Source organism: Equus caballus, chromosome 16 (assembly GCF_041296265.1).
Source record: "Equus caballus isolate H_3958 breed thoroughbred chromosome 16, TB-T2T, whole genome shotgun sequence".
Lineage (NCBI taxonomy): Eukaryota > Metazoa > Chordata > Mammalia > Perissodactyla > Equidae > Equus > Equus caballus.
The window spans coordinates 93,440,525-93,454,590 of NC_091699.1; the positions used below are offsets into that span (position 1 = coordinate 93,440,525).

General features: G+C 40.4%; 1 protein-coding gene and 1 long non-coding RNA gene across 4 annotated transcripts in view; one reads left to right on the forward strand and one right to left on the reverse strand.

The window, feature by feature from the left end:
- The first annotated feature begins 332 nt into the window (after nt 1-332).
- On the forward strand, nt 333-10,468 carry LOC138918093 (uncharacterized). The gene is made up of 3 exons (XR_011427067.1): nt 333-7,696; nt 8,103-8,212; nt 10,274-10,468. It is a non-coding gene; the product is annotated as an uncharacterized lncRNA (long non-coding RNA).
- A 1,386-nt stretch (nt 10,469-11,854) lies between these two features.
- Nucleotides 11,855-14,066, reverse strand: part of CPHL1 (ceruloplasmin and hephaestin like 1) — a 28,500-nt gene continuing 26,288 nt past the window's right edge. The window contains exons 18-19 of one of the 3 annotated variants that reach the window (XM_070238294.1): nt 13,823-13,985; nt 11,855-12,069 (exon numbers count right to left, since the gene is read on the reverse strand). In XM_070238294.1, the coding sequence (XP_070094395.1) occupies nt 13,827-13,985 (159 nt within the window). In that variant the 3' untranslated portion in view covers nt 11,855-12,069; nt 13,823-13,826. Of the gene's footprint in view, nt 12,070-13,822; nt 13,986-14,066 lie in introns of those variants that run through there. The other 2 variants (XM_023621088.2, XR_011427060.1) reach the window with 2 other exon arrangements.

Consider the following 14,066-nt stretch of genomic DNA (forward strand, 5'->3'; position numbering starts at 1 on the left):
ACATCACTTCGGCTTATTTCTGTCTGGCAAGATGCAGTCTCTTCTTGCTCTACCACTCCTGCTTCTACCCTCTAGTTTCTTTCTCATCGATCTTGTCTAGAACTGGCTCTTACCTTCCACTCCATGACATCACAATTACTAAGAAACAAACCGCCAAGGACAGCCCCTCACCTTGCAACAGCAGGAGACGCTAACTATAAAATAGCAGGTCATTTCTGTCCATGACCAGTCAGACTGCCCTGCGCTGTGCTTTTTACAGGAAATTGTGTCACTCTGGAATTTCGTCAGCGAGTGTGGTCACGTACAGCGCGTTGGTGCTGAGCGCCCTGCCTGGAGCCAGCGCCCTGTGAGTCTGGCTGACCCTCTTCTCCTCTGTTGGTCAGTCCGTGGCTGTTCAGGGGATGATCGTGCGGATAGCTCTTTGGTCACTCCATCCTCTTTGGCTGCCCATCAGTGGGTCAGGGCCCTGTTCATCCTCTCCTGGAGTGTGGAGGGGTCACAGGCAGGGAAAGAGAGAAAGCCCAGCCTCTAATCCAGCGAAAGCCGTGATGGTGTCGGTGTCTACAGTACTATGGGAAAGGGGAATTTTTTTTTAATGGCATAAGGATTTCAATTACTCCTTCATTCTTGTTCTCTACTACCTTGAATGATGTAGAAATCAAAGCATATGATTTAACAGTGAAAGAGGACCACAACACTAGAATTATTTTTATGAAAGATTAAGGAATAGGTTATTCGCAAGGCTTGACTATATTTGAACTTCAATGTGTGACTTTCTTGAAATGTCGTCCTCCCTTGCTGTACCCTATCTCATTCCTTCTTGCCTCTATTCTGTGCTGGGGGAATACACTCTGCATGACGCTTAAAACATTGCTTTGTGCCCGGGTCTTAATTTATAAAAGGTGACTGAGTGATGGCATAAAGAGGCCAATGCCATTGAAGGAAAAGTTTATTGCTACTCACAGTTCCCCTAGAAATGAGAGGCACACATCACGCAGGGCCACATGGGGAGGTCCCCGAGTTCTTCGGCAGGCAGAACCAGGGGGAAGCAGAGCCACAGGCTTTGTTGGGGTTTCTGTGGGAAAGGGAAGGCAAGGCTGAGTAAGCAGCTCAGAACTGACTAGTTTGAATAATTCCAGCGGCCTTGGGGGCCTGGGGACTGTCTCTAGCTGTCTGGTGCTTGGCTCTGGTGGATGTAGGGCATGGGAAACATCGGCTTGACGCGTGAGGGTTAGATAAAGGAGCTTGTTGGGAACGTGGACTTGGGATTGGTTGGTTTGAATATGGAAGTCTGGCTCACTAGCAAGTTGTTCACTATTTCTAGGAATTGACTAGCTCTGGAAGAGGCACTCTCTCCCCAGCTAGCAGGGCCCCCCAAAGATGTCAAAGCATCATAAAATATTGAAAATTAAAAATATGATTAATGTATATTTTATATGAGAATTATCTGTTTCTGTGACCATCTCATCAATTTGACTGGGCCTCCTTGGGGCCAATGACTCTGCCTTGTTTTATATTGAATCCCAAGCGCTAAGCATAATGCTTGGCACCTGGCTTAATAAACACTGAAACACGCATACATCTTAACTGCAATCAGTCACTAACATTTATCAGATGATTGCTACATGCCAGCAGAGTGCCAAGGGCTTTAAGAATTCCGTTTCTTTTTTATGGCTGAGTAGTATTCCATTACTGAATATTATAAACCATTATGGTCTTAACAAAATTATTTGGGGAAAAAAAGAGTTCTGTTTCTTTTAATCCTCACAACAACCAATTAGATAGATGTATTAGTTTTTTATTGTTGCTGTAATAAATTGCCACAAACTTAGTGGGTTAAAACAACAGAAATTGATTATCTTATAGTTCTGTATGTCAGACATCTGACACGTGTGTCACTGGGCTAAAATCAAGGCGTCAGTGGGGCTGTGTCCCTTTTTGGAGGCCCTAGGGGAGTACCCATTTCCTGACCCGTTCCAGTTTGTAGGGGCTGCCCACAGTTGTTGGCTCATGACCCCCTCCCCTCTTCAAAGCCAGGATGGCAGGTTGAGTCCTTCTCACGTTGCATCACTCTGACCTGTTCTTCTGCTTCCTTTTCTACTATTAAGGACCCACCATGAGAATCCTGGATAATCTCCCTATTTTAAGATTAGCTGATTAGCAACCTTAATTCCATCTGCAACCTTAATTCCCCTTTGCCATGTAAGATAAAGTACTCACAGGTGCCCAGGATGAGGATGTGGACATCTTTGTGGGCCATTATTTTGCCTACAGAATACCACTGTTAAAAAACAAAACTTAACTGAGTAAATTTTGAAGATCTGATCAGCTTTAATTAATGATTCATGAATCAGATAGCATCCTATCTAGCAGGTAGAAAGGAGCTGCAAAGAACTGTACAAAATGAAAGACTTTTATAAGAAGAAGGGAGCAGGACAAGGTGGTTATGCTGGCAAAGAATGGATTGGTTGTGGCAAGGTCAGCTTCCTTTAGGGGACGGCAGGGGTCTATTGGCAGATTACATCATTAGTGCTGACTGGGTAATTCCAGATTGACTGTTTTAAGTTTCCATTGCTGGGAGAGGCCAAAACTATAATTAAGCATTAGGTTTTGGTTTGGTGATGTGGAGCTTAGCACAAGTGACTCCATTTTGGGCCTATGCCTTTTTTTTCTTTTTTAAACAGTTTTCCCCCTTTTGATCACATCTTAACTGAGAGACGTGATCAAAATTTAAGGCATTAGTGTCATTTCCAGCTATTGCTCTGAAGTTCTTGCAGTTTTTGCTGATCCTCTTTGTGCTATTTACAGGTCATGGTGTCTTTTTGCCAAATCTCTGTAGAATTCTCAGGTCATAACCTCAGGTTCACATTTTTTAAGTCAGTCATTTTCTTTATTCCCTTTCTGATGTTTCAGTCTTAGGGAGATTATTTGCTTGTGGTTAGCAGCTGTGAGCATGCATTTAAAGCTTTTGAGAGAATATGGTGCACTGGGGAGACTGCAATGATTATTATGAGCAGGATAATTCCCAATGTTGGGAGTGCACTTCGGAGCCATGTTCCCAGGACCCAAGCCAATCAAAGTCAAATAAGTCAAAGAAAGATTCTGTTGGAGGAGTCACTTTCTTACGCCAAGTTCAGTGATCTTACATAGCTGACTTTCAACTTCCCCAGAAGTGTTAATCCAGGTACAATAGGTGGTGTTGGCCATAGTGCAGACACCTCCTCGATCAGCTTAAGGATAATCAAGGACTATCTTATTAACAAGAATAACCTTGGCCAGAGAGTCTGAAGATTTTTGTTGACCAGCTATTGATTTAGAGCAGATTCTGCGGTATCTTCAAGAGTTAAGGAGGGGTTCCTGATTGTAGCCTCATTCACACTTATTCCTAGCCAGGGAAGTAGGGACCTGCCAAAGGAAGCAAATCCTAAATCATGACTGCCTCCTGGCAGGTCCCTTTTAACTCAATGTAACTTCAGGGGAGGTGACCAGTGAGGTATCTCATGCTTGTGGACAGTTAGATAACTAAGAGGCATTGCACAGTTTTGTGCTAGCCATCTAGGCGCTCATAGGCCCAAGGAGAATGACCACCACAGACAAAGATGAATCCTGTCAGGGCAAAAACCACTCCTGTTAAGGTGGCACTGTTAATGGATTCATTCCCAGAGATTGTTGAATTTGCTCATTCAAACCAGGGGTCAGATTTTTCAGCCCATTCCAGAAGTAGCTCTTCTAGTCTGAAATAAATAGTTGTACTAAATTCCTTGCAAAGATGGATGGTGTTGTGAGATCTTTTCACGATTGGGGCAAATCTGATTTAGATAATCATAAGAACATGCAGGTGGGAGCCGGCCCCATGGCCGAGTGGTTAAGTTCGCCCCTGTTTTGGTGACCCAGAGTTTCACCAGTTTGTATCCTGGGAGTGGACCTAGCACCACTCATCAAGCCATGCTGAGGTGGCGTCTCACACAGCAGAGCCAGAAGGATCTACAACTAGATTAAACAACTATGTACTGGGGAGCTTTGGGGAGAAGGAGGAGAAAAAAAAGATAAGATTTGCAACAGATGTTAGCTCAGGTGCCAATATTTAAAAAAGAAGAACGTGGGGGTGCAAATGTACTACAAGTGGTGTAGGTATTTGTGTCTAATTAGGCAAGTACAGTTATAATCAGAGAAAAGTAAAAACAAGGCACTGGATGTTCTGCCCATAAAAGTCAGATTCTGTAAGTGACTTCTAAGGGAGGTCAGTTGTAGTTTATGGTGACGTTGGGAATAGAAGAAAATTGGTCTTAGGGAGGACCAGAGGTTTTCTAGCATCAGGAGTAGGTCTGAGTTTTTGATGACAAATCCAGCCTCTTAAAAGTTAACCTCCCACCCCCAACCCATTAGCAATGGCCTGGGAGATACAGGTGATGGTGTTATCTTTCCAGACCAATGCCAGAGTGAAGGAGAGAATGAGAAAAAGAAAGTGTTTCATGTTTAGTTAAAGTATGAAGTCTTGATCTGGTGTCATGGGTAGAAGCAATCTACCTCGATATCAACTACTTCTCTTTCTAGTCAATTTGATTTGGAGGTCTCCAGCATTTGCACAGGATCAGATATCAGGTAGAGCCTTCTTCCATGGTAAAATACGCAGCTGTTTCCACATCTTGTAATTTGACAGCATTGTTAGTGATCAGGTGTTCTTGGTAGGGTCCTTTCTACGAGTCTCACTTTTGCAAAGCATCAGAGTAAAACAATAACTGCCTGTAAATGACAAAAGACTTAAAAATTCCCATTGGTAAGATCTGATGAGAGTTCATTATAATGGACTTGACAAGGAAATTTGGTTATTTCTGTGACGTACATTTTAAGATAACAACTAGAATTATAACTGATAACAGTATATCAAGACATATCAGACTTTAGAAATTTCACACAATTTCTGGAACACTTATAACATATACCTGTACAAGTACAACATAAAGAAGGTTTATTTGACAATGCTTCCCATGTAATTTAACACGCCAAATAAACCTAATTTTTTTTTAACATCTCATCATCTTTAAAAAAGAAGAGAACAAATCTTTTGAGATGTTCTAAGGGCCCTCTGGGAAATCTCAGTTAGTTTGAGGTAAAAAAGATTTCATTTAGAGTTTGACTTTTGGGAAGTTTGTCAAAAATATCCATTTAATCAAAGTGATGATGGAAGCTGTTAAAGACAAATACAAAAGGCTACATAGTGGTGAGCAAAACTTAGCTCTTTTAACATTGAAAAGATTGGGTTTTCCTAAGTAATCAAAGACCTGATAAAGACAACATGAAGCGCAGTAAATTATTTTGGTAAGACACAATATTTTACTGTCCAGGCAGATTGCTTAAAAGGTAAAGAAACTTTCACAATCTGTTACCAGAAGCAGACAAAAAGGACAAGAAAACTCTGCCCTTTTAACAGGGAGAAAATCAAATTCTGTTTTTGTACCAGTGTACTTTTGATATGAAAGCTCATTTTCTTAAACTTAAATAAATTCATTCCAATCTTAGCCAGCTTGACCACACATAAAACTTCTTTCCCAAAATTCCTTTTCCACAAACCTTCTACAGTTTTTTCCTATGTTTTTTCCTCTTTCTTAATCTAGAACAACCAATTATTCTGCTTTCCATACACAGTTGTTTCTCGTCATCCTATTATTTCTAAGTAATTTTCATTACATATACGGATTCAAATTCTTAACCCTTAGAATCCTTAATTCCTAGGGAAAACTAAAAAGTAAACAATTATGGACTCTTACACTAGCATCCCATGGATTGGCAGACTTACAAATACATTTTATAATTTCTCAAAGTATGTTCTTCCTCATAGTAAATTTTCAGTGTGGCACGAAACGTGTTTACTAATAGACCCAAATATCTTAAATTTCTTGGTAATAAGAAGGCAAAACTAGATAAACCTATGTTTGGTAATTAATATTTCATTATTTTATCTTATTTGGATATTCAGTGGATTCCATCATTTAACTTAGTAAACCTCAAAGGTGGAAGTTTCCAAAAGGTTTTGGAAGTTATTTTTAAGTACACATACCATAAAACATAATTATTGCTGAAAAGTTTACCTAGAAACTTGTATCCCAATTATATCTATTTAATTCAGTTGTTTTTAACAATTATGTTTAGATTACTCATGAAAATTTCATCATACCAAGTTATTTTTCTTGCTGACAAATTTTGTAACAGAGATAACATGAACTTACTTGAAGAGATAAACCAAGGTAGAAAAAAAGTCGTATGCCTGCAGTATTTTCAGCGCTGACAACTCTAGGACATATCTGTTTTAATTGAACCAACAAACTTAAACTAGCTTTCATTTACCAAAGATTACATCAGATCATGTGAACTTGAAAAATACTTGGGTTAGTTTCTATATTTCCTACCATTTTAAGAGTTCATAATTCATATATGTGCTTCCTTGTTTTTAAGCTAATTAGAGCTCTTTTACAAATGAATTTTAGCAACACCATCTGGAGGCAGAAAAATATCACACATCTCAAACGTACATACACAGACATACACAAGCTTTCAGACAAACACAAACAGAGATCTTATAGCTTTCACTTTAAAGTTTTAGCCAAAAGACAGGTATGATAATGCAAAACTTACTAGTTTATAAAAGAGTAGTTGGATCCAAATTGTGTTTCTGGAAGATGGGATAAGTTAAGGTTACATGGCTAAAGCTTTTTATTCATATCTGTGGAGAGGACAAAAGTATTTTTATTCACCTAATTTCTAAAATAACCTTTCTTTTTTTTTAAAATGAGAATTACCTCACTGAAGTTTTCACTTCAAAGAGATGGCCTAGAAAGAGTTCCTGGAGACCAGGTAGAGCACTTACATCTTAAAGCATAGGGAGAGAATGCAAGTTCCTTTAAGAACTCTTGTTTCCTAAGGCAAGAATTTTTACAAATTACTGAGCCTTTTGAGATAAATAGGTGAGGTTTTTGGATTGGTGAAAAGGTTAGGTGAACTTTGAGCTGTTTCTAGAGCTGCATTTCTGATTTTGCAAAGATTTGTAAGATAAGGACAGCTGCTTTCAATTCTTCAAAGAGTTGGGTTGCAGCCTAACTGATATCAAGAGGCTGAACCACCATTCAACTACAGTATCCTCAATTTGCTTCTTTACGTCAAGGAGAAGATCTTCAACTAAGATGAAAGTCAAAAGGATTCCTATGTTCTAGATTTAGAGCTCTGGCTTTGGAGTGTTTTTCTTTCCATCTGGGTACCTTTAACTAAGAGATGGCCCAAAAATAAAGATCCCGTCAGACTCTGAATGTCAGCTTCCAATTTGGCCAACTTCTGACCATAGAGCTACTTAAAAAATCTATTCAAATCTCTTGTCAGGTTTCAAACAAACAGTAAATATTCCTCGAGTATTAGACAACCCCATGGACTCCAGAAGAACTCCAAAGGGGGTGCAAGAGACATTATCCTCCGAAGGTCCAGAGCTACTCCCAAACGTAGCCAAAGGAAGGAAAGACTCAGACAATTCCTCTGGGGGCTGGCAATAGACTCTAGCCACAACTGGAGTTCAACTCACGTTTCTGTCCAGCCATATCTAGCTGCAAATGGGGTGCAAACCAAATTTCTGTTGGGCCGTATTTTGTGGTCTCCAGCCTGACAGTTACCAAGCCAAGTTCTTAGAACACAAAACAAGACGAACAAGAAGGTAAGAGCTGTTCCTGGGAGAGAAAGGATCAATAATTAATGGGTATGGATTTGGGAATGAAGGGAACATGTGACATTTTATTTTCCTGTCTTGACCGGGCCCTACAGACAGAGATTTGGGAGAGCTGACTCTGGCGGGAATTCTCGCCCTTCGCTGGCTTCTACCAGTTTCTCCAGGATCCTATCTGAAGGCTCTGGTGTCTACCAGAATTTGGCAAGGTTTTCCATTAATTTTAGTTTTGGTCTCCTCTTGGCTGTTTAAGGGAATAACCTAGCAATCTAACACAAAATCCCTCAGAGTCCCATCAACCCTGGGAGGGGCCCATATGGGGGCCCTCATTTGACAGTAGGTATGGGGGTACCTGTAAGGCCACTAACTCAGCAGACTTCTGTTTGTGGTTATGTAGTTTCTTCCGAGTGGAAAGACATTTCAGAAGACTAGGAAAATGAGGACTGAAGTCAAGGAGAACAGAGGGGAGCAGTCGGAGTCACGTTAGTTTAGCAGCTTCCGTGTCAGGTACCTCTTGTGTCTTTAATTTTTCATTAGCCTGTTGCACTGAATCTTTCAATGAAGCTATTTTGGAATTTCAAAGTCATTTGGAGGCTTCTGCATGCCAGTTGAAATAGGTGTCCCATTCTGTTAGTTTGATTTGGGACCCTTTGCTTGCAAGTGCACTTCTTTAATTGATCTTATCTAATTGGAACATTCCTCATGATGACCATTGTAATTTTAGGTTATCTTGGTAAGATTTTGCCATTTTCCTAGACATCTACAGAGTCCAGGACCACAGTTCTTAGACATGAAGTAAGCAGGTGTACTGGCAGATGGTGTGCTCAACTCTTTGGAAATTAAAGATCCCATTTCTTTAGCTGAGCCTTGGGTCTCTTAGAAACAAATTAACACCTAAGAGGGATGTGCCACTGGTTGGGGATTTCGTGGTGTTTTACAGTGTACTTTGTTGCATAGAAATTTTCTTGAGATCAGTGGGTGACATAGTGTCAATCTACCCCATTCTGTGACCAACTTAACCTAACACAGGAGTCTTAGAGGTAGGTGCTAAGTGCTCTGACAGCTTTTAGTGCTCCACCTGTGCCCACCAATTTTGTGGCTTTTGGCTTCCGAGATTCCCCTTGCAATAGCCTTGACCTCACGTGCATATTAACACACCAGCAGTAACCAAAGACATGTTACAGGGGACTGGCCACAAGAAGGCTTTGTGTGCACCACCAGCAATTGCCAATGTGGAACTAGCGATGGGGAATGGACTGAACCCGTAGACCCCAACAAATGGGGACTGCAGAGTGGGATTCCAGTCAAATGGGGAACTACAGACTGAGCCACCTGCAGTTCCCAACATGGAATCCAGGGACTAACCCAAGGGAGGGGATTCCAGTCAAATGGGGAATTGCAGGCTGAACCAAGGGCTAGGGGCTTGGGTTCCAGGTGGAACTGTCTGCTAGCTCAAGCTGACTTGCCCTGGACTGGAAAACCAATCAGGAGCTCTATGCAAAGAGAGGGAAGCTCAGAACCAAGAGGAACTTGTCCACGACCCTTGGAAACAGTGGAAAGACAGAGAACTCAAAGGGTTCTTGAGTACCAGTGCCTGTGTTTCTTGTTGTCCCCAAAGCAGTCAGAAGTTTCCTTCAGATCCCATCACTGCTACCAAAACAGTTAGAAAAGAAAACTCAACTGAATAACTTTTGAAGATCTTATTGGCTTTATTCAATGATTCATGCACCGGGCAGCACCCCATCTAGCAGACAGAAAGGAGCTCTGAGGAGCTATACAGAGCTAAAAACTTTTATAGGCAGAAGGGAGAGGCGCAAGGAGGTTATATTAGCAAAGAAGGGGTTGTTTGTGGCAAGGTCATCTTCCTTTAGGAGACAGGAGGGGTCTGTCAGGCAGATGACCTCACTAGTACTGACCAGGTTAACTGACTGTTTTAAGATTTCATTCCTGAGAGAGGCTGAAACTGTAATTAAATTCAGTATTAAGCCTCAGTTTGGCGACGTGGGTCTTAGCATAAGTGACTCCATTTTGAGCCTGGTTTTTTTTTTTTAAACACCACAAATAGGTATTATTATTTTCATTTTACAAATGAGGACACTAAGGATCAGAGGGATTTACACCTTGTCTGAGACCCCACAGCTAGTGAGCGGAGTAGCTGAGATTCAAGTCCAGGCCTGCCTGACGCAGAGAGGCGGTGTGGTCCCGAGGCTGTGAGAGGGGGCTCCGGACTGTGCTGGGCTGGGCCTCCAAGTCTCTCCGCACTTTAGAAGGATGCTGTCCAGCATGTGGCTGACAGCTGGCAAATTCAGAACTTTCATTTTATCTGTTTACATAGAGATGACCAGGTTTAGAGGGCTGATTGACCGCCAGCAAACTTGGAGAGTAAATCAATATAATTTATTCATTTAAAAGTAAAGGAAGATGGGCGTATATTATTGGTCATTTAAAAAAATGTATTTATAGATCTACTCAGAAAATCATATTATGGAACAAAGTTTTCTTGGCAAGTATAGAATTGGAGTGAAAGAGTGTATATTCCTAAAGCATATTCCTTTGGTTTCTATGTAGAAACGAGATTTCTGTTTAAACGATGGATACTCATCATTAGAATAAGACCACCGTCCAGTAGCTGTGCAGGAGACACTCCCACTGGGGCGTTCCCAGCCTGGGACTCTCCCCTGTTAGGAATGCGTGGCCACCTCTCCGTTCAACTCCATTCACAAATCACACTTCACAGACCCACTAAATCAAGGTTTATTTTAATAGACTGTGACTCTTGTCCATCTCTGAATCGCATCCTCTAGGATTGTGTTCTTAAACAAATGATTAAGTAGATGAATTAAGCATTATTCTTGGTGAGATTTGAGCAATGTGTCTCTCAGCTTCTTAAAGAATATTCTAGTTTTATCAGCAACACCTTTAAAACTCGCAGGTTTGGACGCTTCTCTGTGGGGGTGGGGATCTATTTGCATCCATATTTCATAGGTCCTTATTAATTTCAGTGTCAAAGAGTGAAACAGTATTGTTAATTTTGTCTGATGTTATAACAGTATTTTTAGTCTATTAATTTTTAAAAGTCCTCTTCTGGAAACACATATTTGAGTATCTTGGATGAAATGATATGTCAGGGATTTCCATGAATACCAGGTATTCGTGTATTGACAAATTCATGTATTCATATTCATGCTTATGAAATTAAGAAGTTAAAAGGTAAAAAGAATGAAAAGTCTTACTGGTTTCAATTCTTACATTGGATCCTTTTGTTTAAGCAGTTCCTGATTTCAAATATTACCTCTTGTCCAAGGCAGAGACTGTTAGCCAACCCATGGGATGTCTCTAAGCCCTTTTCTCTGTTATTTCCACTATAGAGGCTACAAAGCCTCCTTTCCAGCCTTCCTTGCAGTTAGGACTAGCCAGATAATAGGGGTTTGACCAGTGAGACATACGCAGAAGTTGGCTGGGGCTCCTCAGAAGACTTTTTGCTTTCCTGATAAAAGGAGAAGATGTGGTTAGTGCTATTCCTTTTTCCTTCTTCTCTGCCTTCAACCTGGATGTAATATTTGGAGCTGTGGCAACCACTTTGCAACCATGAGGCAACAGTCATGAGGGAAAGGCCAATGGCATTAAAGACACTGGCCCTCACATCATCAGGCTGCGGAGCCAACTCTAGCAGCCACCTACCTCCTAACTTTTTTTTAAGATTGGAGACAAACACCATTGATAATCTCCTCTTAGCTTTTCTGTTACTTGTAGCAGAACATATCCCAAGTGTTAATATTGCTAGACACAAAGTCAGAGCATGAGTCTTTATTTTCGGTTCCAGAAAACTGGCACCTATACCTTCTCTAACCTGCAGTCTTCCAAGCCTAATGCACAGGATAGTATGTGGATTTGCATTTTAAGGATTTATTCACGTATTTACTCATGTTATGGGAAGTGCATCTTTTTAATGTTTGCAAATGTGGCAGTTTAGGGTAAAGTCTTGGATTGTATATATTCTTTTTCTAACTGGGCTGGACTTCAGTTTGCACCTGCTCTCTTTGTCCCTTTTGCCTACCTCCACCGCCATTTGTGAAAAGCCCAGTCACACCACTCCAGGCTCTACTCCAGTGACAGTTTACAGAAAGAGGAGGCAGCTCACACAAAAAATTTACCAAGAAAACTTTTATTTCAAGCTGGTTTTCCTGGTCCATTGCAATGAAAGTCTTTAACCAGCCCCTCCTAGGTTCCTGCATGAGTTTTTCTTGTTCAGCAGCTTCAGCTCACGGACTTGTCAACGTTCATGTCAGGGAGACATGTCTGTTGTAGGAAAGAAAATTTCATGGAGCTCTAAGTTGGAATGTTAAACCTAAATGATTATATACCTTTAAGGAAAAAAGATAAAGTTTACGTAAGTCTTAAGAACCTCTTTAAAATGGCTATAATTGCTTTTCAACAAAAAGTTTCCTTATTAAACAGCAACATCGCTGTCACTCTCCCAAATGGACAGATGACACTGTAGACGCAACAAAATGTGGTTCTATGTTATTTGGGAAAGAAATGCTATAAATGAGGGATTTATTTCTTGGACACCACACCAAAGTCTCTTTTACTAAGAATGAATGTGAAACATTATAGAAATAAGAGTAATAATTACTATAATTGTGTTAGTAATAACATTATAATTGGTATTAATAGAGCGTTGTAGGTAAAAATTATATTTTGGGCTAATAATTTTTTGTTTTGTGAGCAACGTAGTCTTATATTCGGAGCAGATCGTGAGGCACCATCCACAGCGACCCTCCTTCCCCGCCCAGCTGCTCTGCCCCTTCAGCACGGAGCCCACGGAGAACGCGTCCACAGAGCTCGAGAGCTCCACAGCACATGCTGAAACAGCACAGGATACACACGTTCCATAGTTTTCCTGATTTTAAAAGTAATTTAAACTTTACAGTAACCTCGGAAGAAGCGGAAAAGTATAAGAAGAAAACAAACCTCACTCATAATTTCACTACCTAGAGGGAGTCACCATTAACATTGCAGTAAATTTCTGTTCAGTCTCTCTCTCTCTATGCACACATACATATAACATTTGGATAATATTTCAAATACTATTTCGTAAACTGCTTTTTTATCACTCAATATTATATTATAAGCATTTTCCCATTAAAATTTTAACGGATAATTTTTTTTTTTTTTTTTTGGAGGAAGATTAGCCCTCAGCTAACTACTGCCAGTCCTCCTCTTTTTTTTTGCTGAGGAAGCCTGGCTCTGAGCTAACATCCGTGCCCATCTTCCTCTAGTTTATACGTGGGGTGCCTACCACAGCATGGCTGCCAAGCAGTGCCATGTCCGCACCCGGGATCCGAACCAGCGAACCCCGGGCCGCCGAGAAGCGGAACGTGCGAACTTAACCGCTGCGCCACCGGGCCGGCCCCTTAACGGATAATTTTTAAAGTTGAGTAATACTTTAGATGATAAGTGTGGTAAGACTTATAGATCATTTGCTTGTTTTCAGTTTTCTACTAGCATAAAATAACGTGGTGATAAATATTTTTTGGCATTGTTGAAGATTTTCTGAGATCAACTTCCAGGTAGAATTCCTGAATCAAAATATTACAATCACAATTTAATTTCTTTCAAGAGCTTTGGAAATAGGTTATAGTTCCCCCAAAGCATATGCAAGGCCCCCGTCTCCTCACACTGTTATTGATGCCATGATTGAAAAAAGAAATCTTTGCCAAATTAATAGCTTCCTCACTCAAAATGTTATCTTACTGTTGTTGAAATGCAATTTTTAAGTGATCTGATTATTGGCAAGGTTAGATATCTTTATAGGTTCAATGGTCATTTGTATTTCATCTTCTATGAATTGTCTGTTCAAATCCTTGTGCATATATTATATGAATATGGAAATTACATTTAATTCTAGAGTATCTTTTATCTGATCAGAAACAGCTACCTAAGTGTGATAAAGAAATAAAACAAAAGTTTCTTGGTCACCTCAAAACAGTAAACTTTGCATGAATGAGTGGTGTGTCGTATCATGTAAATGTTCAGTGGATCAGATACCCTTATATACACATTGAGTTTATTTAAATACGATCACTTCTAATTAATCTGACTAATAGCTCTTACCTTTTCATTCGATCACAGTGTAAGTGCTTTCCATTCCACCCTCAATGTGAAGGCCAACATGGCAATGAAATAACCAGGTTCCAACATCTCTTGGATACATTTTTACAGTTTTATAGACCCCAGGAGGAAGGTCATAAACGTCAGAGCGGTATATTCCGGAATCCTCGACAGGGAGACAAAACACCATTAGATAGCTTATAAAAGGTATCAGTCACATACACATCTTCCCATCTGCTATAACTCC